Source organism: Pelecanus crispus, chromosome 9 (genome assembly GCF_030463565.1).
Source record: "Pelecanus crispus isolate bPelCri1 chromosome 9, bPelCri1.pri, whole genome shotgun sequence".
Lineage (NCBI taxonomy): Eukaryota > Metazoa > Chordata > Aves > Pelecaniformes > Pelecanidae > Pelecanus > Pelecanus crispus.
In genome coordinates this window covers 37,155,983-37,181,682 of record NC_134651.1, presented here as the reverse complement: position 1 = coordinate 37,181,682, position 25,700 = coordinate 37,155,983, and the positions used below count along the sequence as shown (strand labels likewise).

Here is a 25,700-nt window from a genome sequence, read left to right as displayed (position 1 = left end):
GCGGAGAAGGACACCTACCCACATCCCCCTCTGGGTCTTAGCTTATACCTATCAATTTAGTTCTTCACTCACACCAGAGGGGAGATACGTATGGGCTCTCTAAATGCCAAATTTGAACACCAATGCTTTTAGAATGAAGCATTCACATGACCCAGCATTTTTTGAGGGGAACAAGGCAAGCTCCAGCACTTCTGGAGGGCTTCACCATGCTTGCTGAGCTCTGCCTCACAGCAGGAGATGGACCTCCATCCACTCCTGCTGTTCCCTGGCACCTGGGGAGGTGGGGGAAGAGCGAAGGGGGAAGGAGAAGTAAGGGGAAAGTCAGCTCAGGAAACTAGATTCCACTTACGCAGTTAACAGCACAGCCTGCGTAATCCCTATTTGACTGGAGAAGAGACAAATACAGGAAAAAGGATTAACAGCAAGTATACACGGAAGAAAAAAGCTAATGGAAGAAACTTCAGCCACAGCTGACAAACGAAGGTAAGGAAGAGTCAAGACTGTTTCACTGGGGGACAAGGGACGATGACAACAGCACCAACTATGTGAAAGGCAGTCAAGGAAAGAACTGGAGCAAAAACAATGAGGCGAGCATGAAATAAAAACAGGATACAAAGAATGACTTGGAAATCCTCCTTAAGAATAAGTTGGTATCTAGCAGGCGAGTGATTGACTTTTTATGGCTTTAACCTTATTTCCAGAAGAAGCCTATTTCCGTAGGAGCACAGCTTTTGAACTGCATATTACAGTTCCCTCCAAGGCAGTGATCAATCTTGATAAAGGTCCACCAGTACAAGGCAGGGAGTGATAATACCTACTGGAGAATGGGGGTGGCAGTCAATCACCAGTAGAAAACCCTCCAGCATCAGCATTCCTAGTTGTGTGTTAACAACTTCTCTGAAAGGCAGTAATTCAGTTACTGGACTCCAGTCACGTGCATCCAGACATGTGTCTTTTGTAAGTGATAGACATGAAATCCTGCACCTCATGCCGAATGTCCCATAGCCAAGAGCTTTCCAGTGCAGTCCATCTCATGTACTTCAGATCACTGCACTGGGTAGTCACACTCTCCAGTACATCCAGGGCTTCTAAAACCTAGCACTGCGGGTTGTTTTAGAAAAAAGTATTTCCGACCATTCCTTGTATCTAAATCTTAAAACCTTTAAGCTCCTCCTAACATGAACTATGTTAAAAATACTATGAGAAGCAATGGAAATTATTAAAAAATAGCATGCAGCTGGCGACTGAGTGCTACAGCAGAAGTTGCATAACAAAGTAAAAATTGTGCCAAATGGAGAAAGAAAGTCACAGAATAATGACCCTTTAAAACTTAAGCTATAGAACAAGTCAGATGAGTTTTGGAAGGGTAAGTAAGGGTGGAGCAGGGAGAAGGCAAGGGAAATAATTCTAACAGACTCAGCTGCAGAGCAACAAAGGATGTGTACATGGCACTTTACAGACAGTACATGTCCAGCAGAGCCAGCCTGCTTTGAGGTATTTATAATTTACATTCTGTCATCTCGAAGCAGAGAAGAAAAGCCAGACATCACGAAAACAAGGACAAGAAGGGACTGTAACAGTAAGTGCTGTGCAGTACATCTACTGTTACACACTGTGCTGAAGACAGACCAACCCGAAGTAGCACATATCCAAGGACTTCTTGCCACATCTACAGAGCACAAGCTCTTTTTGGTCAGAGGCCAGGGATGTGTGCCAGGAGCAAAAAACATCACAAGCAGAGAACCACCAAACTCTTAAGTGTAAAGAAAAGAATAACTGGACAGATGACTCAGTTACTGAAACACAAGTCTGTAATAACATGTGTATTGAACACTGAAAGACGCATTTGCTTTTTTTGAACTCTGATCATGCACTGAGTCACCACACCGACTCCTACTTCTATTGTTCTGATAGACTACGTTGGAGCTAGATTAGCCAAGAACGAACCGCATGCCAGGCTGCCAAGCCCACCACCAGTGCTTTCCTTTCACAAGCAAATTCACAAGGACTTCAGTTACAGAAGCAGCAAGAACAGGTCTGCACTGCAGCTTTCCCTTGGGTCTGCCCAGGTCAGCCACCCAGCTACTACAAGCAGGTTGCTGTATGTTGGTGCTGCCTCCTCCAGTCTGTCTCAGATGTGTTGTTCCTCTTGCTCCCGTGGTTGCTCTGTGCTGCAGACGACTGGGCTACCTTGCAGTTCACACCCAGCACACTCTGAAGAACTTGTCTAACTCTGGGCATAAACACCTTTCAGATCTGATTTTCCACAACTATGACCACTGAACAAGCAAATGTGCTCTATGTGTAAAAGAGGCATGGGAACAACTTAACTAAAAGGGCTCCTGAACTCTTACCTACACCTCCAGCCAAGTCAGCTGGAGTTACAGGGGATGAGCAAACCCAAGCTGAGAGACCTCCATGTGACCGGGGGATGGAGGGCAGAGGGAGGGGGTGTTCAGGCTCATTACCAAGTCGATTGCACAGTAAAAACCACCAAAGTTAAGGGGGGGGGGGGGGGGGAAATCCTGACTCTTCCAGGGCCTGTTCGCCCTTTGGACAAACCACAATTCAAATCTCCCCTGTGGTTCTATCAGATGGAGGAACTAAAGCTTCAGAAGGTCCCAAATGCTTCAGAAAAACTCTAAGGTTTGTTCTGTACAGATGCTTATAAGATTAAGGTAGATTAACCCACCAGATTTCAGAGGCAATACATGTTTCTGTATCACACTGTAGCCTGGAAAGCCTTTTCACTTCTGGCAGACTGTAGATGTAAAATGAAGATTCACTGATTATCCGTTGCTGATATATTTGTAAACTTTCTTCATCCCCTAAGTGTTAGCTGTCATTCTGAGAGATTCCAGATTTGCCTTTTGCTGACTAAATTTAAACTCCTAGTGAAGAAAGACAGCAATGTAAACTCCAGCACAGAGATCTCTGATAATATCCCTACCACACTGGGTACAAGAGATGGCTACAACTCTGCGATGCAAGAAAGCTGTGTTTGCAAACAAGATGCTCTTATAAAGAAAAAAGAAAGCTACCTTTCCAAACAAAAATATCCACACATGTCCCCCAAGATAAGAAAAAAATCAAGACATGGGTCAACTCAATATTCCAGGGCTTTGCTGGGATAGTAAATCTGGAAAATGAAAACCCTGAAGGGAATTGACACAAGATGAGGAACAACATCCCCAACTCAAGTGATGTACACTGAGACAAACCTTTCTGCTTCTCAGGCAGACTCACAGCACATGAAGACATACTGATGCCAGAATAGTTAAGTGGCCTTTTTTTGCCAATATCAGCCCTATTTCAACCAGGAGAGTTTGCCAATATAGCTGTACCAGGGAAGTCTTTATAGTGCAAATTAACCTGCACATGGGGCCAAGTTCATTTCTGGAATAATTTCATTAATACTGTGTGATGTAACATCACTGCAATTTGGCTCAAGTATGCTAAAGAGCCCTTCAGTAAATAAGCCGCCTGAAGTCAACCCCGGTGCTAAAAGTAGGTTTAGTTACCCAAGTAGTAACACCCTACCGTGCTCAGACATGTTCCCCTATGAGTCACTTCTATACTGTATACATTTAGTCAAAACCAATACAATAGTCTAGGAGAAAGCCCTTTATATGTTAACAGCAGCTTTTTCATTCCATGATGGATACAAGTGTTTTATGATGGTTCCTTTATAAAGGCACCGTTCAGCAGTACAAACCAGGTCACTGGTTTTAAGGACAAGGTACAAACATGTTCTCACTGAACCGCCATTCCCTCCATCAATATCTATTGCTGTTAGGGTCTATCAGCAAAAAGGCTACTCAGCAGAAGAGGTTTGCAAATTAAAAAAGGCTGCTGAGTAAAGCCTGCTGCCCCCTGACTCATCACCATACTGGTGGTGACAGGCTGGCATTTCTAGACGCTGCCTGTCTCTCCCTTCCCTTTTGCCCCAAATCCAGAGTGTGTCAGACCTGGTGTTATGCCGTGGTGCCAGAGCCAGCAAGAGGAGGGGAGAGAAAGGGGTCTGAGGCAGAGCAGTTAGAGCTGCTTTTGCTCCTCTGGAGCCGCAGCTCCAGACAAAACGCAATTCTCTAAGAAAGACCAGTATCTCATGATGCAACTTGTCCTACTCAGAGAAAGGTAATTTCATAAATCACATCTTGGTTAAAAGCAGAATATAGGAGAGCTCTGCATTTTGTTACAGCAGTTGGTGCTGGTTAAGTCCTTGGAAGATGTTAGCATAGGCTCCCACTGCTCAGCTGCCAGGAACAGGTTTCTGAGAATCAGAGAGTTTTTACCTCCTCTGTGGCTGTCACTACCAACTGTATTCAGACACGTTCCCTTGATTCTCCCCTACTGAGAGCAAATGACATTGAAGATGTGTATGCATCACTTCTGGAGGGAAGACAACACGCAGATTTGTTTTGAAAGAACAGACATACTTGCACAGAAAGCAGGAAAAGCCACGGATATAAACCTACATCAGAAACGGACCTTAAAAAGAACAGTGGCCCAACATATGATCAGCTACTCCCAGTACAGCAGAAAAAGGGTACTCAAAGTAGAAAGGCAGCAAATGTAAGAAACAGTTATAGGAAATACACTCCTCCACAACACAGAATTTCCCTTGTGGCAAGGAGCACTGCAGGCTACTGAAGGCAGAAGATGAGCAGCACTGCTCTTGAAAGGAATTCAGCATTTATGCAGATTCAATTGCCTGGTGTTACCAAACTATGAGATAAAACATCACAGGCTGCTGACAGAAGCCAGGAAAAGAGCTTTCCTACAGAGGGGTTACTGCATATTTAATCTGTAACAGAGGCAAGCAGACTGCCTCTTGAACAGCTCTTATTGCTTAGTCTGGAAACAGGACACTGCACTAGCTAGGGCTGACCTGGTACAGCAAGTCTACGTCAAAGAGTGAATGCTAAAACTATTGTTCCGTTCCAGGGCAATGGAGCATTAAGAGATCTGGAAAGATTGCCAAATTATAAATATCCTAAATTCCTCCCTCATATTCTGTGACACGCAGGCACAGCCTAGGTGATGATGGGAAGAACAGGAACTAGCAAGAGAAACAGAAAAAACACGATGAAAACACAGCCAAGCTGGCACCCCTCTCCCCAACCTACCCACATGTGAACAAAAATCCACTGAAAACCATGATACCACACCCAACTTCACCTTTGCTGTTTGAAGCATGGATAAAGCCTGAAAGAGTCTGATACAAGGCCGGGGGGAAAAAAAAATTCTCTAAGCCTGAGTTTTCCCAGACAAGCCTTTCCTTCCCCCTCTCCTTGCCATCTGCATTTTTATTTTGATGAGTAATATCATCCCTTAAGGACTGGAAACAGAAGTGACTGGACAGAGAACAAGGCAATTGGAAAACTTCAGCAGGGTTCACTCTGGCCTCCCCATTTTGTACTCTTACACTCACCACTTGCATTTCAGGAGGAATGAAAACTCCAGCTGCAGCACAGGAGCACAGGTAGGCATGTGCTGACCAGTCTTTCATGTGGCAGCTGGCTGAGGGAGTCTCTGTTGATCATTAACCCGATATCCATCAGTGAAACATCTTGCCGCAGTCATTTCATACAAAGTTTTACTCTGGAAGCAAAAATGGAGGTATGCGACTACTCCAAACTGACACCCTGAGGCCACATCCCTTTCACAGGGTTTCCTATTATGGGTTCCTTGATCTGCTTTTCTATTGGCAAAGCCAGACTGGAACATAAAGCTTGGTAATTTCTTTAAGGCACTGAACAAGACCTTAAATTTAATTTTCTACATTTGGTACACTGAATGGCAACAGAAGGGACTTGCACCCTTTAGGCAAACATGCAGCTCTAGGAAGCTACAATCCCAAAAGAAAGTTTTCTAGCCTTAGCTGTTTATTTCAGAGAGCACATTTCAGGCTAGTTACAAACCACATGCAGCAGCGATGGCCTCTGTAAATCTCGAAAGCTGCAGCACTAATTAGTGCTGCAGCTTTCTAGCCCTTCCAGGACAGTACATCCATATACTCTCTTCCTTCCTCCCATGTAAGCACTCTCAGCGCTTTCAGGCTGAACAGACAGTGTTCATTTCTTATTTAAAATACAGCACACAGCTGTAAAGGTATTTTTAGCTTCAGTCCCATCTCCTACTACAACATGGGACCTCCTTCAAGGCCTCCTCTCACCAATGAAGTATGATAAATTCAGCCAAAGGAAAGGCATAATCCTGCTCTTTTTTGCCAGCTCAGCTACTTTCTATCCACAGGGAAAGCATCCGTTATACAGACTGTATATGCTATTGCTTATCTAGAACATCCTGTCCCTTCCACACTTGCCTCCTCCCAATCCTCTAGTCTCCATGTGCTTCCTCTTCCTTTTCTTCCTCATCCCCATAACCCAGTCCAATTTCCTCGGTCTTTTCCTCATCTCAGCCTTATCAATTGAGCTACATGGGAGACTCACAAGAAGCACGTGAAAATGACACCTATGGAGATCAGCAATTTCAAATCCTGCCGAACAATTCCCTTTCTTGCTCATCAGATTAAAAATACACCAAACAAGAAGGCTGTTCATCCAGCAAACACAGGCACAACTGTTTGTCTAATGGGAAGTGCCTTTCAAACCCAGGCACTTAAATGAGATGCCGAGTCTCACTGTATGGTACCAGAGAGATCATGACGCCAAGTTACGGAGTTACGATAGCAATGTGTATCGTGCCTCCCAGCATGTGCACAAATGCATAATACGAATAAGCTGCAAGAAAAAAAAAAAAGCCTCTCATCCTGCAGGGTAAACAGCTGGTACTGGGGTGGGGTAACACATCCAGCCACCTGAAATAACACCTGAAATAATCAGCTTTACAGCATGGGTTACTGATACGAGGTCACAGGCCATTACAGAAGAAACAAGCAGGTGCAGGGCACTCCTAAAGGCTTCTGTTCTATTATACAACAAGCCACAGCTACAAAATAATTCCTGACCCATTTCAGGACAGGCTGCAAGCCCAGCGCAGAGCCAGCAGCCCACAGAGGATGCAGAACATATCCTGTTTGAAAAAGGGAAGCCACGTACAGAGCCACATCCGTCTGTCCTTGCACGGATGAGACCTTACAGAGCCAAGCGCAGGTGGGTGCCACCAGAGCTCACCATCCCACTCCGTCAGGCCTGCAAGCATGCAGACTTGCCCTGAAGTGAGGGAGATTTCTGATCCAAGGCAGATGCTGGGTTCTTTCCTGAAACACTACCAGATGTAACTTCCTGCAATAAAATAATAATAAGAAATAAATCTGTACCTACCTCATTTATCTAGAAACTGGTACCAGAACAACTCGCCATTGGCAGCTCATGGCCTATTAAAATACCAACCACCGCGTCGTGAGACCACAGGCTCCTGAAGGCATGCGTGAATTCCTCCGAAATACAACTACAAAGCTAGAATCAACACTGATGGCAGCTCAAGAGCACAAAGAATAAACAGACTGGAAGCCATTTAGGTTTTCCCCTGTATTTCAGAAATAAATACGTGTCTTAAAGGGGGGGGGTGGAGGCACCCTCTCCTACCTCCCCTTGTCCTCGGCCGGAGCTGATAGCATTGCCACCCTGTAAATTAAGCAGGCCACAGGGTCGCAGTCTCAAACTAGAACATTAATTTCCAATGGGTAATTTTTTGAGCCAAGGGCTGCTTAAGTCACACAGATAAGGCTGTTGCTAAGAGCTGTCAAAGCAATGCCAGTTCAGAGTTAGTGATGAGGGGGAAGTTTGAAAGCTGTCTGTATCTGAACATATTTACTGATGCTGTACACACAGCGTATCAGTTACAGAGCTTTAGATTACAGCTTCTAGTCAACAAAGCAGCCCCTGCCTGAGCAACAGCAGGCGGAACAGGAGTCAGAGCATGAACAGAGACTGTTCTTTATTCAACAGGATACAGCCCCCGTGATTACGTTTTAACGTAATTCTGCCCGTCTTGTGACAGGCTCCAGCGCGGTGACCGGTGACAGGAAGAGGCAAGTCTGGCACAAAGCTAATCAACCCACCCCAAAGCCTCTGCAGTCGGACCCTGCAGGTGTAGCAGTCAGAGTCCAGAAAAGGTGGAAGAAATGCTCTGCAAATTCAAAGTGTGGCTTAAGACGGTTTGTGCCGGGGACCTTGCAGTGCTGTATCACTTCTGCACTTTTTTCCAACACCCTCAACTTGCCAGAGGTTAAACCTCACCCACTGCTTCTGCTCTCATGACTTTCTCCTACATTTAGCTACACTGCTGGAATGAAACCCCTTTTTTCTCATCTTTGCTGTCTACTTTCTCTATACTTCTTTCAGAATGCAAGCAGTGCAGGTACTATGCCTTAATATTATCTTGAACTAGGTTATATTTTATTCCAAATAATTTCTAGAGGCTGTATTCAAATGCCTCCTCCACTAACACCCCCAGCCCACTCCTGAGGCTGCAGTCAGGAAAGAAGGATGTTAGCATGTAAAGCTCCTCTGGAGCATTAAAACCTCACTCTCTCGATCTGTATATTAGGAATGTATTTATACATAGGGAAGGTCTACATCTTCAGACATATTTGCAACAAAAGCACTTATTTTAAAATACATTATCAACCACGTGGTCTAGCAGAGTGCATGTCATCCTAAAATATGAAACTGGGAGAATAGTTCAGAGCCACAACCAAGTTCCTTGCTCTACTACACCCTGGCAATCCCGCTCAAATCAAGAGGCAGAACTCAGCCAGTGATCCTCTCCTTTCACCACAGCTAGTTTTCTTCCCCTCTTGGGGATGCTGACTCTAGAAGATACTATTTAGTTACCTAACCTTTGTTTTAAGGCAGACAGTGGTAAAGATTCAGATCTCAACTGGGCTGAATCAGTCCTTTAGTCTCTGATTAACTGAACAGTTAACATTTTTCCAGTATGAACATGGTGAGCCTGAAGGATCCTGTAACATCAGGCACAGCAACTATTTATGTGAAGAGAGTGAATTAGTTGACTGCCAACTCTCACCACTGAGACACAGCTGCATTTCCGAGGGGGTACGACTTGCATGTCCCTTCACAAAGGTTTCTGAATCACCAGCCGCATGTTAGCAGGGCAATGTTTCTCCCCTTTATTTATGTCCTACAGAAATGAAAAAGTTGCATATACCACTAAGACATAAAGATACTTTGCATCCTGCCAGCTGAGGAAAGCAAGTATCTTTAGGTCTGTACCTACATAAGGATGACAAAGCCACACTTGCACAAAAGCTGACCTCAGTCCACAGGGAGCTATCGGTATGAGGTGCCTCCCCAAATATCAGCATTTCCTTTGGCTCTCTGGATGCAGCTTTACACATGCACACACACACAAAAAAGCATGCAGCGCAGGAAGTGGCCTTTCACTCTTACTCGATTAAAAAAATGCAAGGCTAAGAACATTCTCAGTTTAGGCTTACAGCACCAAAATACCTCGAGGCTGGACCACCCTAACAGGGTCAGCTCTTCCCAGATCAAGCCTGCATGCAAACAGCTGCTGGGCTGCTGGTTCAAACTGCTGCAGGAGCGCCAGGATCAGAAAACCAGGCTGAAATGCCACATATGCTTAGAAAAGCATGGTCCCAGAGGAAATACAGTCTGAGGTGCCTTTAGAAACCAATGAGGAAGGTGGGAAATGCCCTCAAAGTTGCTCAACTCATGCAAAACAGCCATTCCTCTAGAGTCAGCCAGGGGCTTTCAGAGTACAATCCCTTCCTTCAAATCCAGGAATACCAGAGTGAAACTGTTGGCACACTAACAGAACAACGCAGGATGAAGTGTCAGGAGTCTGTGGATAACACCTGGCTTTCCACTTCCTTCACATCATGCACCGGCAACACTTGCTGCCAACACGCAGCCAGAAATCAATCAGCACTGAGGTAAAGAGCATCTGGCTGTCACTCAACATTAACTGACACTGTAAGCAGAAGCGGGGCGGGGGGGCGAATTTAATCAAGTTTTCCTCTTCCATGATACCCAAAGATGTACATGTACGTACTACATCAGCCTGTAGCTTTAGGCACTTATTTGGACATCCAGGCTCCTGCCTGTGCCGATCCACGGATTCAAAACCTCCCGATGAGCTTATCGTATCATCTCTCTAGGAACAAAGACGCACACCCCCCCAAAAAGCTTCAAACTGGTACAAAACGCAGCAGCCCATCTGCTTCACAAAAACGGTTGCCATGAATACATCCCTACTGCTCTGCGCCTATTTTTAAAGATACTTGGGAGGCAACTGAATTCACTGGCGGTTGCGCTATTTAAGTATCTGGATTAATACTATTCAAGGAATATACCGGTACTTCTCTGTGGGAAATACAGCACCTGCCTGGCCTACACCTGGCTCAGATGCATTTTCAGAAGACCAACTTCTGTAATCCAGCGGGAGGGCGATAAACTCGCAGAGAATAGATGCTTTTCACACAAGAGCACTGTAAACTGAACCGGGTGAGTCTTATCCTCAAAAGCCCCGCCAGAGCATAAGGAGACTTTACAAAGGGAGGGGAAAGGACAAGTGAAAGGAAATTTACAGCTGCAGCTTTAGTCACCAAAATACCCATGGTTTAATGCAAGGCCTGAGCACAGCAAGCGTGGAAAAAGGGTACCTGCCTGCAAGAAAAGAAAACCAAACCAGAAAACCCAATAGAGGCAGATCCCCAAAGCCAAATGTGCTGACAGGACCTGGACCTTTTCCAGAGTGCCTTGAATTCCTAAGAGCTTAAGTCTTAATGCATTTCAGACAGGTTCCCCTCCAGCCAGGCTGCTTTGTCCCAGCCTGGGCAGAGGTGTGAGCAGCTCACAGCTGGGGAGGGAGGGTCCCGGCCCAGGCTGTGCCCCACCGGACCCACAGCACCAGGCTGCAGCAGGTACCTGCAGCCCAGGCTGAAGTAGACTTGGGAGGAGGACAGGCTGACAGGGGCTGGCAGTACAACCTCCCACTTCTGCTCTGCTCACAAGTCAAATTAACCTGGTGCCACCTAGTAACTCATTGGATATATCATATCCCCACCTCTCACCAGATGTGCACAAGCTGCCAAGTAAGTCTATTGTAAATAACCTGAAAAATCTGTCTCTGGAGATTCTTGTATTCTCAGACACCACTCTTCTTTCCACATCATAGGTCACTTAAATGAGAAAAAAAGAAAACTGATTTAGTGTGTCCTATGAAGGGTTCCTACACCTACTTCTCCCCACTGTTTACAGACTCCAAACAACATGGGACACCTTGTTCAGATCAGTTCTCTGAAAACCCAGGGTCAGAAAGAGCTACTGGTCTGCTCAGTCATAGCCGCATATCTCCTATTGCCACAGGTCACAGAAGAAGCCCAAATCAATTGGGGAGCAAACACCGGACTTTTTTACATAAGCAGCACATAACATGAACTGACAGACATTACAACCTCAAATGCAATTGTTTTTGGAAGTGGTTGATTTCAGAGAAACAATCACGGTTCCTAAATAATGTACAGTCTTCTAACACAACACGGACACAGCATCTCCTTCCCTTTTATCTTTTCCCAGATCCAAAGAGTATCAAAAAGGTCACGGAAATGACTAGAGGAGCATAGAGCAGAGCCAAGGCATGATCTGGGAGCCTTTCCACACGGTCACTCTTCTCCTCACCGCTCCTGGAAATTCATCCCTCCTGAAGTTTCTCTAACTGCAACAGGGAAAAAATATTTGGAAAAGGTCAAATGACTCAATACCACTGAGACCCGTAACTTCTCAAGCAGGAACAGGTTTCCATGTGCTTTCAGTTAGAGTACAGACAGGTTAGGGGAAAGGCAGCAAACCCAACAGCCTACTTCCCCTTTGCTCATTTATAAGCAATCAAGCTGGTTGAGAGTAATGTATGTGTTTGGTTTCAATTACAGATGATTTCGCTGCTGGAACACATCTGCAACGCACCGCGCTGAGCAAACTGCTGAACCCCAGCCAGCTCAGAAAACAACCCAATGCAACCCAAACGGCTGGAAGCATCAGCAGACCCCAGCGACAGCTCCTAGAAGATGCTTTCAGGGATGACAAGGAGGGGGAGATCGACATTTCTCAGCATAGGCTTTTCCTGAGACACTCTCCAGTTCAATTCATTTTATTATGACTCCAGGAAGCAGAGGGGTTAATTTCTTTCCAAGTTCACATACTGTTTGAATTCCTTAGATAAGCTGCTTCCATCAAACCCAACGATCTAGCCTCAGGGGAGAACACTGTAAGGAAAAGCTCTTTTGATAGATTTTCTTCAAAAGATAAATTAATTCAAAGTCCATTTTTGGAGGTGTTCCACACCCACGGCCTCTACAGACTCCAGATGAGGTTGCACCGCGCCTCTGGAATTAAAACCAAGCTTTGAGCAATGCCCTACCACTTCTATTTGCAAGACAGAAATGTTATATGCTTGCCCAATAAAATCTTCTCTCCTGAAATGAGAAAGCTGAGTGTGCAGCACCACAAAGAGGAAATCCAGACCAAACCACGCTTTAGCTCTGGGATAAAGCAGTTAACAGCTAGCACAAACTAACCCTGTACCTTTAAAAACTGAGCAGTCACTCAGGAAAGCAAAAAAACAAGTTTTGAAAACCACTGAAGGTTTCCTTCACATCTTGAGGCTGAAAGCAAGTCCAGGCTGTTATGGAATTCACGTTTGCATACTGCTGGTGCATAGTTGGAAACAAAGCAAGTTGCTATTAGCAATTAGTAGCAGGAGTGGGGTCAGACCTGCCTGAAGGAGTCAGAGAAATGCCAAGACACAATGGCAGAACAACCTTATAAAATGTGCAGCAGAACGATCGCAATATGACAGATCACATAAAAAAGAAAACACTCCAGCTATAAACTTGGAGATGCAATGGCATCAGTTCAAGGAGATAAACTGTCTTTAACACCGACAACTTTGACTCCAGGCAGCAGTTCTCCCTCGTACAGTAATTTGCAATGCAAAGCAAGCTACTTCCACTCTTATGAAGAACAGTAATTCGGAAGCAAAGGGGGAGAGCAAAGTTGAGAAGGATTGATTTGCTTAGATACAGTTTTCTACAGAGTTGAGTTTCATGTCAGGCATGAAAGCAATATAGCACAGGGACTGAAATAGCACGCAAGAACTCGGGCAAGGAGGGAGAGAAAAAGTAAGAGAGGATTTCACCCACAAACGCCAGTCCCTTTAAGGGGAGCGACCTCCCACTCCCTCCCCACATCTCTGAAAGACTCAATCCAGCTCTGATCAGCCAACACCACCCAGGTTCAGAGCTCTCCAGCTATGTTCTCCCCCGGCTCCGGAGAGTGATGTGGCATGTGGGGCCCTACAACAGAACTATTAAAATCCCACCAAGGGGTAGGCAAGTGGTAGCCATATGCTAAACTGCTCAAGTGAAGAATAACCAGGGAAAGAGGCACAGCCAGGAAGCAAGTCTGCAAGCAACTTCTTACCTGGTAGATAAGCTAGCAAAGTCTCCTCCATCTAGCAGCCTGATTTTGCAGAACAGAACCCCATTCACAAAGGGGACAGCAGTCAGCTCTTCTAGAGTGAAGCTTGTCTGAAACTTGAATTTCTTCTTCTTCATCAGGAAAGCCATGGGCAAATTCAGCGTGGAAAGCCCAGGAATTCCAAACAAGATCAGGGAGGAGCAGCTCAAAACACACACAGACAAGCAGAGGAACGACACTCGTTACAGGAGCGCAAGCAGGGAGTAAATTCCAGTTCAGTTACAACGACGGCCCAGCTTCAAACGCACAATTCTCTTCTCTTTGGTGGTCGGATCTGGCTGTCGGATCATCGCCACGGCAGGCTTCGGGTGAGGAGGAAGAGGTCAGATTAAATCTCTGCAACATCTCCAAGGGAAAAGGGAGGGAGAGAAGTCAGTCTCAGCTCCAGACCAGCAGGAGCTGTCCCAGTTAGAGGCTACAGTGCTCTGTCTTCAGCACAACCCCTCCAGAAAGCATCTCCCCTGGCAAGTCATCTTGAGTCTCTGAAGAAGCCTTAAGTCTGTGGGCAGCACATTCAGAAAGCTTCCAGCTTCTATCTCCTCCTCTTGTGCAACTCCTTGATACAGGTCTTCGGGTCAGCCTTTGGGAGGGAAATGAGTAAATTAGTCCCAGCCAGTCTTGGGCTGCTCCTCCTCCTCCTCCTATAAAACCTGTTTGGATGGGTACTATTCAGTCCAGACTCATACCAGTCTCAAGAGGTATGGCCCCAATTAGCCTGGCCCCAACATCCTCTTTCCCCTTTTTGCCTAGAGCAAGCTTCACTGTTGTCACCCCCCTCGTAATTTCTGTTTTGCAAAGCAGCTAATAAAAATCTGCTCTGTTTTCACCCATCATCTTGAGAAGCAGTTTACACAGCAAGATCCATCTAACACGTAGTCTAACAAGAGTAAGCAAAGCCATCTCAAGAAATGCAGAAATCTGTTTCTTTTCTGTTTTTCTGACCAGCCAAAAGTATTAGCACCTGTATCTTATAAAAGGAGAAACCAGCATGGAGGGGGAAAAAAAAAAAAAAAGCAGTCTGCTCCAGATTACACAGCGTAACAACCGAATCAGGTCATCTGGCTGTCCAATAGCCAGGCCCACCGAGTATGCTGCCTTCCCCCAGCACCAGGTCCACACCAAGCCATGCCCTGCACAGTTCAGTTTTGGGGCTGGAGACAGTCATTTCATTACACATTTACGCAACACCTAAACCAGGGAGGCCAAGAGCTGATTAGCATCTAAAAGGGACGAGGTTTTGAACAGGGGCAGTAAACAATCCTCACAGATACTAAGAATTAATGACTGCAAACCAACCCAGGCAAAGCTCCTGCTGCCTGCACAGGTGTGCGGTTAAAGCCCCTCTCCTGCTTGGGAGGGAGCAGGCAAATCCAGCCGACTCTGCCTGCTGCACCGGGGCGCGGGCACCCCCCCAGAGGCACAGCTCTCCTGCAGCTGCCTCCGAGCAGAGCGAGGGGCTGGCTGGCGACTGCTCTGCACCACCAGTCCCCTCTACGAGCCATACCTGCCCTCTCTGCCCCTGCACCAAACTGCAGCCAGGTCTCAGCCTGCCTTCCAGCCCCCTGGGCCGTGCACTGAGATGCGGCCAGGTCTCAGCCCACCTCTGGGCCCCGTAGACCACACACTGGGCTGCGGCGAGGTCACAGCCCATCCCCTGACACCCCTGGGCTACGCACTGAGCTGCGGCCAGGTCTCAGCTCGCTTTCAGAGCCATGCACTGAACGGTGGCCAGGTCTCGGCTCGCTTTCGGAGCCATGCACTGAACGGTGGCCAGGTCTCAGCTCGCTTTCGGAGCCATGCACTGAGCTGCGGCCAGGTCTCGGCTCGCTTTCGGAGCCATGCACTGAACGGTGGCCAGGTCTCGGCTCGCTTTCGGAGCCATGCACTGAACAGTGGCCAGGTCTCGGCTCGCTTTCGGAGCCATGCACTGAGCTGCGGCCAGGTCTCGGCTCGCTTTAGGAGCCATGCACTGAACGGTGGCCAGGTCTCGGCTCGCTTTCGGAGCCATGCACTGAACGGTGGCCAGGTCTCGGCTCGCTTTCGGAGCCATGCACTGAGCTGCGGCCAGGTCTCGGCTCGCTTTCGGAGCCATGCACTGAGCTGCGGCCAGGTCTCGGCTCGCTTTCGGAGCCATGCACTGAACGGTGGCCAGGTCTCGGCTCGCTTTCGGAGCCATGCACTGGACGGTGGCCGGGTCTCAGCCTGCCTCCCGGCCCCGTGAACCACACAGCGAACTGCAGCCAGGTCTCAGCCCCCCTCCCAGCCCACGCACCCAGCTGCAGCCAGGTCTCAACCCCCCTCCCAGCCCCAAAATAACGAGCCGATCTGCGGGAGGTCTCAGCCCGCTTCCCGGCCCACTCCACCGACCTGCGGCCCGATCCCGGCCCGGTCCCTGCCCGGCCCGGCCCTGCTCGCACCTCCTGCCCTCTCCTCGCACGTCCGCCACAGCCACCGCTGCTCCCCGCCACAGCCGCCTCTGCTAGCGTTACGCCAACTGCGGCCGCTACGCCAACGGCGCAGGCAACCACAAGGCAGAGCAACGCCACCACCGCGCTTCAGGAATACCAACCCGACGCTACGTAACCCTCCTCCCCGGAGAGGGGGGAGGGGAGCACGAGAGCGGCGCCGCCCGATTGGGCAAGCGGCAAGGAGACGGCCCGAGCACAGCAAGACTTTGATTGGTTGCTCGGGCACGGGGCGGGGAAGAAAGCGCGGGGATTGGAGGCGGAGGCTGTCGGTTTGGGCAAGGCCCGCCCACTCCCTGCCCCCTGCCCGAGGGAGTGGGCGGGAAGCGGGGGGCTCTCGGGTGGCCCGGGCGGAGGGAGTGCGGCCTGGCCGGTTGTGTGGCCCCGGGGGGGGGAGTCCTCGGGCCTTTCCGCACCGCCCAGGGCGTCCCATAGTCTCTCGCCGGGCCAAGCAGCCCCGAGCTGGCACTGACGTGTGTGGGGGCCGGAGCGGGCTGGCTGAGGGGATGGCAGGCCGGGGCCCCTGGCGCCTGCGGTCGCGGTGTCACTGCCTGGGCTGAGGTGATGGGAGAGGCAGCTCTGACAGACATAGTCCCTCTGCGGCCTCTTCAGCACTGCCCCTTGACAGCCAGGACACCTTGCTCTGTCCTTGTCCCTGCCCACGCAGCTCCTGGTGACATCTCTTCAAGGGGTATGTCCCACCCACCGCGGGCACGCTGCTCTTCAGGCAGCGCTGCCTCACAGACGCAGCGGTGCGGCCACCCCGTCCCCGCTCTGCGCCTCCGCGTACCACACAGCGGGCCGTGGGTCAGGCTGAGCATCCGGGCTGGCTGGCCTGGAGCGGGAGGCCCTGGCACCGCACACCCCGGCGGGCGGTGCGAGGCAGGGCCAAGAGCTGGAGTCTCACCCACCGTGAGTGAGATGTGGCAACTGGTTAAACACATCTCTTCAGCAAAATGGCTCCCTGTTATTAGGTGCTGCTGCCGTGTCCTGTGCTGTAGCTGGGATCCCTGGTTAGGCAGGATTCCATCGTTTAAGGGCAAGCAGAACAAAATGTCTCTCCTTGTCCTGAAGGAATCTGCAATCATCAACATGATTTGCCTATTTTTTAAAGTTAAGGATGTGCCTAAGAGTCTCTGTTGCAGAGAAGTTGAGGCTTATATGGGAGGGACTTTTCCCAAGGCTGATTTGCATGTCTGGCTAAGCCTGGGAGTCCTCGCTCTCTTTGCCAGGCTTTGATGCCCAGACTCCTGGCCTTTAATCTTTGACATCTATGCAGACAATATCAGAGCTATCAAATAATTCTGCCACAGTGTGAGTCTTTAAAAAAAAAAATCTGCTAGGAAAAGTACATGGCAACGTACTTGGATAAAAGTTAAAAACTGGATTAAGCCAAATGCATTGTTATGATTCTTGCTTACCAGGTTAAGCAGATACACAGACTTTGGACTGGGAAAGGATTTCATACTGGTACAGTGAAACCATAGCAGGAGATACCAGTCTTTCCATAAAGTGGGGTTTGTGGAGGCTGCTTTTAAAGGTAGGGCTTGAATCGTTCCATCAATGGATATCTGGTGTTTTCAAGGCCTCAAGACATTGCTAGAGATGGGCTTGTTTTTTTTGCTTTCTGTTTCTCAGTTTATTGGGAAAGAGCTCAGCCTGCTAAATGTTTACTATTTACCAAGCTGGGATGCTTGAATGCTGGAAGGATCTGAAGAATCCAGCCCAGACCCTCATACTTCTCATTCCCTCAGTGTACCGCTGATGGACGTGTCGATCTTTCGCTTCCATCACTAGGTAAAGGACAAACAATCTCACTGTTTGTGGTGTGGGAGGAGGCCGTGTGTTATCTGGTATGATTCACTCTGATAAATAACCTCCTTGGAGGACTTCTCTTGTTTATAGCAACAGCCCCGAATGCTAACGTTTACAGAGATTTTAATCCTTGCTGTTCTCACGCATATTTACTCTGCAGGTTTATCAGAAACATCTCTTGAAAACCTCAGTGTTTTTATAATTAATTGAATAATGTGACTGATGTTAAAAATAAACGGATTTGGAAAAATGCCCAGTGAGCTGCTGAACGGTGTGTAATATAGCAACTGTAGCTGGATTCTCAGAGGTATGTATATTTTCCTAATAAACGCAGTCTCATGATTTAGAGATTAAATCTTTATTAGTTCAAAATTCACCCTGTTGATTTTTCTGTCTTTATGCTGCGTAATTGTTTCTGGACAAATTCACATTGTTTAAAGGGACAGCGCTCCCCTGAAAGTGTGCCCTGCTGGGAGAGGTGTCAGCGTGGGTGGGTCTGAGCCCCACAGAGGCAACACAGAGCGAATGTGAGTGTAGGGCATCTCTGTCCATCTACCATCCCACTGGCTTTATATTATTTTCCGATCCAGGTCCAACCCATTCACTAAGGGGCCGCGTGTGTGAACAGGGCGCTTTGATATATATTAATTCCGCTTACCCCCGACTCAAATGCTGTTGATTTCTCTTCTATGACCTTGGCCCCATCGTGCCCACCTTACCTCTGCTCTGTAAACCTCATCAATGCCCCTGCCCCATGCTCTCCCTGACCTTAGCCTTTCCTGATGCCACTCCCCAGTGCTGCCACCACTTCCTCAACTTTTGCTGGCTCAGGGCATCGTCCTATCAGTCTGGGATAATTTGTCAGCCTGGGCTCTGCAGTTAAGTCTGGGCCTCACCTCTGCTATCACCAGAGGTGTGCCTTGTCAGCCAGGGGCTGGAATCTCTACGGTCTGCTCACCTTGGGACTGTGAGTGAGCAGGAACAGAGATGACTTTTCTTGCCTTCTCCCTCCCCACTTTGAGGACTGAGGCAAAGCAGCAGGGAAGAAACAAGGCAAGACAAATTCAGGACGGACAAAACTCAGTGAGGTGAAGTGAGATAGATTCTTTAATGCATTTGGTGAGCCATCAAATCCTATCTCTTATCCCATGGGAATCCCAGATACATTAGCAAATCATCAAGCCCTGTAAGCTACATCATCGGTGTCTTCCTCTGGAAAACATCATTACGCTAACCCGTTTGTCCTAGCAGCCAAATTATACACATTGCTGCAACAGCATAAACACAATAATGGCTCTCCTCTGTTACACCTGTAACATCTGTTATAATAGCTTTAATGAGCTTTCAGCCTTGTCATCAAAAAGAAAAGCTTATCACATGATGCTTTATGCTATAAATGTGTTCTTCGCGCTGCTGGTGGCCAAGCACCTGCAATGCACCCGCTCTGAGGAGCTGCATGGGAGCTGCAGGCCGGGCACCCGCGGTGGGTGGGTGCCTTCCCCAGAGCTGGGGGCAGACCCAGGCTGGGGAGCTCCCGAAATGGGGCAGGGGGTGCAGGCCCCTGGGGCAGTACGCTGCAGCAGTGTGAGCCCTGTCTAGCGTGCAGGCTGCTGGAAATCCTGTGAAGGGAATGGGTTTCTCTCCCCATTACATAGGATTATCCTGTGGTGTGGAGTTCTTTCAAGCTTGTGTCTTCTCAGCTTAGTTTAATAACAGGTTGCGAGCTCTACTTTGATCTGCTTGTGTTTTTCACTAGTTCCATATATAACTGAACTCATCATCATAAAGGCCAGAACTGTTTCACTTTCTGTGTCAGGCTGGGTTTCCTGTTGGACATGCAAGGGACACACCTGCACGGTGGGTTTCTGGCCTGCCAGGATGGGGGATCCTGTTATCCACAGAGACAAAGGGAGCACAGGAATCTGGAGTCGGTGGATTCCTTCCCCCAAACATGTGGCCAGACCTGAAAATCCAGCTGCCTGGCTTTTTTTGTTTACTGGTTTCCATATCTGCTCCAGTGTGTCCTGGGAATGTGTGGCAGAACTCTTTCCAGGAGGCCTGTCGGTGGAACGGGAGCTGGTTTGCCCCTTCCAAAATTTGCAGACTGGAACCCGCTTTGCCTCGAGGCTTGTTGTGTCTATTAAGCGTTATCCTGTGTCTATATCCCAAGTGTTGCCTTCAGCGCTGTTCTGGACAAAAGACTTGCTGGCCGTGGGCTCTCCTACTGGTTCTGTGCTTCTGGCTGCAGCCCCACAAATGCTGCTGTTACCCCAAACGCAGCAGAAACAACTGTAAGTCTGTGGTTCCCACTTGACGTGGCAACCTCTAATTTGGGATCCCAGGAGGCAGAGGTAACAGAAACTGTCCCTGCTGGGGCTGGGCTTCTGCCTTGAGTTAATCACCTTGCAGTGCTGGGACCCAAGGGCTCATGAGCCCAATTTGAGGGCGATGTGGGCTTCATTCCTGCTCGCAGAACACGGCCTGGAAGCTGTGCTCATCATTTGTGTGAAGCTTCTTGTCAGATGCTTTCAAGAAAGACAAAGAATCTTAAATGCTTCAATTTTCATACTTAACAGACCACACTTGTGCTGACAGTACCTGCTGGCAATAACATCTCAGATGGCAACAGGAAAAAAACCACAAAAAACCCAGAAGAATGCTTTGCCAAAACAGGCTGGACAGACTTTAAAAACATGCTGGAAGAGGTAAAGGTAATTTGGGTGAGTATGCAGGTGATATCATTCTGTCCCTCAGCGGGGATTCACTCCCAGCACTGCGATGTAGCTATGGCAGTACACTGTACTTGTGGGATACTGATGTATTTATGCGTCTTCTAAAAGTCTTCAAACCAGTCCCTTTGCTTATAATTAAAGAATTTGTGTGGTTTTTTATTTTGTGCCTGCCTGTTCGGTTCTGCAGTGAACTCACCCCAGAGATGTGAGCTCCTGACATCTCAGTGTCCTCTGTCCGTGTTTGCAGGAAGCAGAGGGACCTGGTTGGCATTCCCACACACCTGGACTTTTCTAGGGCTACAGACGTTCCTCATCCCTGAGCTCTTGCCCATTGAATTTCTTCCTCTTCGGGCTGTCAGTCCTGAAAAGATTCATCAGTGAGATGAGCAAGCAGGATCACAGAAGGTCTGGACGACAAGGGTCATTTCTGGGGCCATCCTGCCCGGTCCCTGCAGTACGTGGTGCCTCACTGCAGCTCCGGCTCCCCGTGCCTTGCCCCGTTGCACAGTGCCATCTCCTGGAAAGCCGTGCCTGAGCTGCACACATCACAACCAGGGGTTTGCTCCTGAAGCAGCTGCAAAGTTCATCTTCTGACCCACCACGAGTCCCCCACCAAGCTTCTCTTCCTCCAGCAGGTACGAAGGATGCCGCTCACCGCCCGGCCGCTCGCCCTCACCTCCGAGGTACCCTGTGGCAGAACATCCCTGCGCGGCTCTTTCCCGCTCTGGATGCTGAATACAAGTCTCTAGGTACAAAAAGAACAGTAGAGGAGCACAAATGAACATCTGTAGATGTTACTCCTTAGCTCTTGTTCTGTGTGGGCACCAGTTCCCTGTTCAGTTGAGTGCCCTGTGTATATGTTCACCCTGTAAGTGCCCTGTTTACCTGTTTCTCCTGGTTTTGACTTTAAGGGACACTTTTCTCTGTCCCTCCCCAAGTTTGATGACCTCACCATGTGCAATAACCGAGCCCCTCATCACAGTGCTCACCCTGTATTTAAAATGTTGCTACATCTTTTTAATGAGACAAAAATGTGTACACGGAACTTGCACCTGAATGCTGCTGGCTTGACTAAGCTCTATATTTACCCTGAAAAATACAAGAAAAATGGGTGGTTCCAAGGGCAACACATTTACTCCTATGAAACAGTAACACACCTTAAGTGCTTAGTCACTGAAAAAATGCACACTGCAATTTAAAGCCAAAGGCCTGTATTTCATCCATCATTTTAGCCTATTGTGGCATCTTCTGAGCAGTTGGGAGATTAGTATACTTTGGTAATCTGTCATACACAATGAAATAACTAGTGCTCCAAGGTAAGGCTGTAAAAGCTCTTATTTGGGAAAAAAAAAGGCCATAATTATGTAAATACAAGGCCACAAAGTTCATGAACAAGAGAAAAAGCTACCACGACACATGGCTGTTCACAGCTTGCTTTGGCCCTTTCTCAGCAAGGAGGCTGTGTTGCAAACTTGTCATGAACTCATTTTTGCCCTGGAGAGTGCCGATGAACTGAAACAGCCTGTTTACCAAAACCACGTTTTTTATTAAAATGCGTATTTGTAAAGGAGAGATCGTTACACAAATGAGGTAAACCAACACATATGACATAGTTTTCACTTTAAAAATAAATTTCAGTTGAGCAATTGATTTGATTCCACGAAGTCTGAGAGGAAGAGTCAGGCGAGTGTTACTCATGTGGTGAGATGCCGGATAAGGTGGGAAGACACAGCTGATGCCGCCCTGACTCAGCCCTGGTGTCAGTGCCAAAGGGCCGGGAGTCTTCCAGGGGCCAAACCCTTCACACCGTGCTGTCCTCTCCTCCCCCATCAGACTTGCAGACAAGAGGAGATGAGTAAAGGCCAGAGACAGACAGCGTAGCCTCTTCACCTACTGCTCTAACCAGGGGTCCCCCATCAGCATCCCCCACTAAAAGGCTGTGTAAAGATTTAATTTGATTGTGCAAATTCACTCCCTCATCAGTTGTTGCTCACCACATCTCAGCCCTAAAGGAGACTTAACAGCAAGCAAATACCAGCTCTGAAAAAGTTCCATTTCAAAAGTAGTATCTGGCAAGCAATAAGCCCATTAAATGTGACACACTTTGCAAGGTACGGGGAGAAGATTTATGCTTCCTTCTTTTTCCTTTTTTTTTTTTAAATTTGCTTCCATGCATGTACAAGTGGAGCTTTTAATCGAAAAGTTTACGAAGTTACTGCAAGTCTGTGAGAATCACGTTCACCATCCTGTGAAATTAATTCATCCTCAATTTCTCATTGAGGACCAAGCCCCACAGCCTGAACACCTCAAAGAAAAGTGGCTGCAAATGTTGTTTTACCCTGTATAACAGTAAGAAAACAGTGAGGTGAACCTCAGACCCGTTTCTCAGAATGCCACTCAAAGCCAGCTAGCAGACTGACAAAGAACAGCTGTACTCGCTTCCAGCTCCTAACAAGTACAGAACAAATACCACCACCACCAGCAGAACCAAATAATGCTCCAAAATTCACTCAATTAAATCAGTGGCTGACAAACTCCTAAATGTTGGGAATTACTGTGTGGCTGAAGATCTGCAGTCCAGGTCCACTTTGATGGATCAAGGTATTATGGAGGTGACAAACTATGCAGATGAGACAGAGATGGAGTTTCACCTGTTACACCCGAGTGAAACTCATCCAGGCCCTTGTGTAACAACTACACTGAGACAGGGAATACATTGCTTCCGATATGTATCCCAGGACAGTTTCTGGTAACCAAACCACGAAATTTTCATCACATCTGCCAAGTTTATAGTGAAATTTAATGACTGCGCACAGGTAGAACATGAGGTGAATGCACTATTTTAATCCCATTTATATCCTCAGGGGACATGGGTGGGATTTAAACTGCATGTAGGTTTGGTGCTGGTCTGCATGGGCTGGATGTCACACTCCAAGAGCAGTATCTGTAACTCTCGGTGCAGAGAGAAGGTTGTACCACATCTGGTACCACGTTTCCAGTAAATGCTTTCAGCAAGAGACAGAAATGCATTCACTACCGTGCACTACAGTTTATGATAACTGTACCTTGGCAGCTGCAGTACTGTGATATTGCAACAGGACTCTCCACGTTCAAAGTCAGTTAAAGGCTATAGATCTTGAGAGAGAAAAAAAGAGAGAGGTGTCATACTTCGGGGAGTTTTTTTCCAAACAGAAATAAAAAAATAACCGTCTTTTTTTTAATAAATCTATTGTTTTAGGAACTAAAGCAACCAATATTAAGTTCCTGGTTTATTACACATCCTGCTATGGCTCTGTACGATGAGTCTGAAAAAGCAGATTAGCACAAGATTAGCAGAGAAAGCAAGCTGTTTAGGCTCAGCAGGACTCCAAGGTGAGCCATTTCATGTTGACAAGAGCTAGCACCCCTTGCTCCCTGTGTCCACTGGCAGCACGGGCAGGTTTTTTCCCCAAGAAAGACATCCCATCACTGTTTCTTTCATTGGATCATTCCATCTTGCTGCCCCGTCTGGCTGGGGTCAGCAGTGACCGACGGACTGGGTGTATTGCTTTGCAAAAATCGACGGAAGTCCTTAATCATGGGGCGGAGGACCTGGATGAGGGCACTCAGTGCTGCCTGTGTTCCTTCCATGGCTTGTGCCTGTCGCTCCTGGGCGCATGCCTGCACCTCCTGAGAGCGACGAATCATCTGAAGCAAGTCATTCTGCTGCTCCAGGTGCTGGGCAATCTCCTTCACGTGCAAGTTGGTCACTCGCTGCTCCTGTAAGAGCTTGGCTGAGTTCAGAGCAATTCGGCTTTTCAGCTCCTGGGGTTTCGCAGACACTTCGTGTTGATGTGCCATCATCTCCAAGGGTGCTTCGGCGGTGACTGTGGTGGGGGCTTCTGTTGTGCAGTACTCCACAACTCCATCCTCCAGACTGTGGTAGGTTGTCTCTGCAGGAACTGAGAACAAAGGACAGAAAGGGGGTAAGAAGTAGCTGCGATACGGGGATTTTTATCTACAGGACTATTCAATGAATATCACAGGAATACTGCCTGTTCAGTGAGATAACATACAATGAACAGCAATGCACAAAATGACCTATTTAAGTCTACTCCACCCTCATTCGAGCCTCCTAGTAGGCTGCACAGTCCAAAGGAATAGGGCATGCCTTATCTGTCTAGACAAAATAATTTCTCAACCTCCAGTTCAGAACAATCTTTCCAAGCGGCATTAACCAACTGACATACGGGCAAAGACCCAGAATGGCACTTGTCAGAAGGACAGCTGCTTTTGGGGTAGACTGGGAAATAAGCCTTGTAGATGTTTCTCCCCCTGCTTTTGTTCCCAGAGAAGGGGACTGAACAATCTGCAAAGGATACTGGCTTCCCTTGTTCTTAAGGCCAAGCCCAGCTATGAAAGCTGACTTTCAGTATGTGCGTATCTTGCAGCCACTCCCCTATAGCATGAGGACATATTGGGAACAGCGTTTTCATTACAGAGTTGCAGGGGTTTCTTTTTGCTGGGGCTTTCCCCCACACAGGGCTCAGGGCCTCCTCACAGGCAGGTGTCTGGGCCCCCCGTATGACCTTCCAATTCAGCACAGAGCATCTTCAGCAGGCGCAGCACTCACTCTGGGTCAGGGTGACCGTAGTGGCTGATGCGGTGATGGGTATCTCGGTCCCGTCACCTGCACTGCAGTCCCCACTTGGCAAACTGATGATGGTGGCTTCTCCGAGCAGGTTGCAGATGCGTTGCTGCATGGGGGTGAGGATGACAGGGGTGGTTGCGGTGCCCGTTGGGTCTTCGCTCTCCGGCCCGTTGCCGTTGCCGTTCTGGCTCTCGCCTCCCCCTTCCATGGCAGCCCGGACTTGGGCCACTTTGCGTCGCACCTCGGTCTTGAGGTCGGACCATTTCTTCTTGACCTCGGGCAGCTCGCGGTGGCAGGTGGCAACGGCATTGACACGGCGCAGGATGTCGTGCCAGGCGGCGGCCTTGGCGGCCAGGGGCACACCCGCATTGAAGTGGTTGATGAGGAGGTGCTTGCCTCGCTCCAGCTCCTCCACGATGATCTCCACCTCTCGCTCCGAGAAGTTCATCTTCCGCTTCTTGGCTGGGGGCGCCGGGGGCGACGCCATGGCCATGAGGGGCACCGAGGAGGGGGCACTGGGGGACACCTGCAGGCCAGGGGGGCCTGGCTGGGCCCAGGGGGCCCTGGG

The 25,700-nt window shown here is 48.3% G+C and overlaps 2 protein-coding genes across 2 annotated transcripts in view; both read right to left on the bottom strand.

Moving 5' to 3' along the window:
• EEIG1 (estrogen-induced osteoclastogenesis regulator 1) overlaps nucleotides 1–13,647 on the bottom strand; it is a 32,398-nt gene extending 18,751 nt beyond the window's left edge. The window contains exon 1 of the mRNA XM_009485544.2: nucleotides 13,434–13,647. Within this exon, the coding sequence (XP_009483819.1) occupies nucleotides 13,434–13,579 (146 nt within the window). The 5' untranslated portion in view covers nucleotides 13,580–13,647. The remainder of the gene's footprint in view (nucleotides 1–13,433) is intronic.
• An 8,400-nt stretch (nucleotides 13,648–22,047) lies between these two features.
• NAIF1 (nuclear apoptosis inducing factor 1) lies at nucleotides 22,048–25,625 on the bottom strand. The gene is made up of 2 exons (XM_009487476.2): nucleotides 25,115–25,625; nucleotides 22,048–24,443 (listed from the first exon to the last, which is right to left on the bottom strand). Exons 1-2 carry the CDS (start codon nucleotides 25,623–25,625, stop codon nucleotides 23,980–23,982), a joined length of 975 nt encoding a protein of 324 aa, XP_009485751.2. The 3' UTR covers nucleotides 22,048–23,979.
• Between the last annotated feature and the right edge of the window lie 75 nt (nucleotides 25,626–25,700).

Coding starts and splice junctions, on each gene's coding strand:
- NAIF1 (XM_009487476.2), bottom strand. CDS start 25,625: ATGGCCATGGCGTCGCCCCCGGCGCCCCCAGCCAAGAAGCGGAAGATG. Junction 24,444..25,114: donor TACGGTCACCCTGACCCAGA/GTGAGTGCTGCG, acceptor CTTTGTTCTCAG/TTCCTGCAGAGACAACCTAC.